The sequence below is a fragment of the Lipotes vexillifer genome, unplaced genomic scaffold (assembly GCF_000442215.2).
Source record: "Lipotes vexillifer unplaced genomic scaffold, Lipotes_vexillifer_v1.1 scaffold1329, whole genome shotgun sequence".
In the NCBI taxonomy this organism is placed as follows: Eukaryota; Metazoa; Chordata; class Mammalia; order Artiodactyla; family Lipotidae; genus Lipotes; species Lipotes vexillifer.
Genome location: NW_006797566.1, coordinates 1384847 through 1385227, shown reverse-complemented (window position 1 = coordinate 1385227; position 381 = coordinate 1384847). Strand labels below are relative to the sequence as shown.

At 61.9% G+C, this 381-nt stretch overlaps 1 protein-coding gene across 1 annotated transcript in view; it reads right to left on the bottom strand.

Moving 5' to 3' along the window:
• KLHDC10 (kelch domain containing 10) overlaps nucleotides 1-46 on the bottom strand; it is a 54055-nt gene extending 54009 nt beyond the window's left edge. The window contains exon 1 of the mRNA XM_007469712.1: nucleotides 1-46. This exon is cut by the window's left edge and continues 159 nt beyond it. Within this exon, the coding sequence (XP_007469774.1) occupies nucleotides 1-46 (46 nt within the window).
• Between the last annotated feature and the right edge of the window lie 335 nt (nucleotides 47-381).

The following is a 381-nucleotide window of genomic DNA, read 5'->3' as shown; positions in this document are numbered from 1 at the left end:
CTCCTCCCCTCCGGCGGTTCCTGTCCCAGCCCTGGGCGGCCGACATGACCCGCTAACGACGGCTGCAATCCGATCGCGGCAGCCCGTGGCCCGGCGGCACTAGCCGAGCCTCCTTCCTGGGCTCCTCAAGAGACCCGGGAGACAGGGGAAGGGGGAGCGCCCTATCTTACCAGCGGCCAATGACTGACGGACTTGGTGACAGAGAACCAATGGCCAGTCGTATTCTTGGTAGGTGAAGGGAGGCGGGGAGAGACGTGGTAACCATAGCTATGGCTAAAAAAAAAAAAAGTGGGGGGAGAGAAAGGCAGAAGCAGCCACTCATCACTCGCATCCACCGCGCTAAGCAAGACCGCGTCGTGGTGACTCCTGCGGGATCAGGCG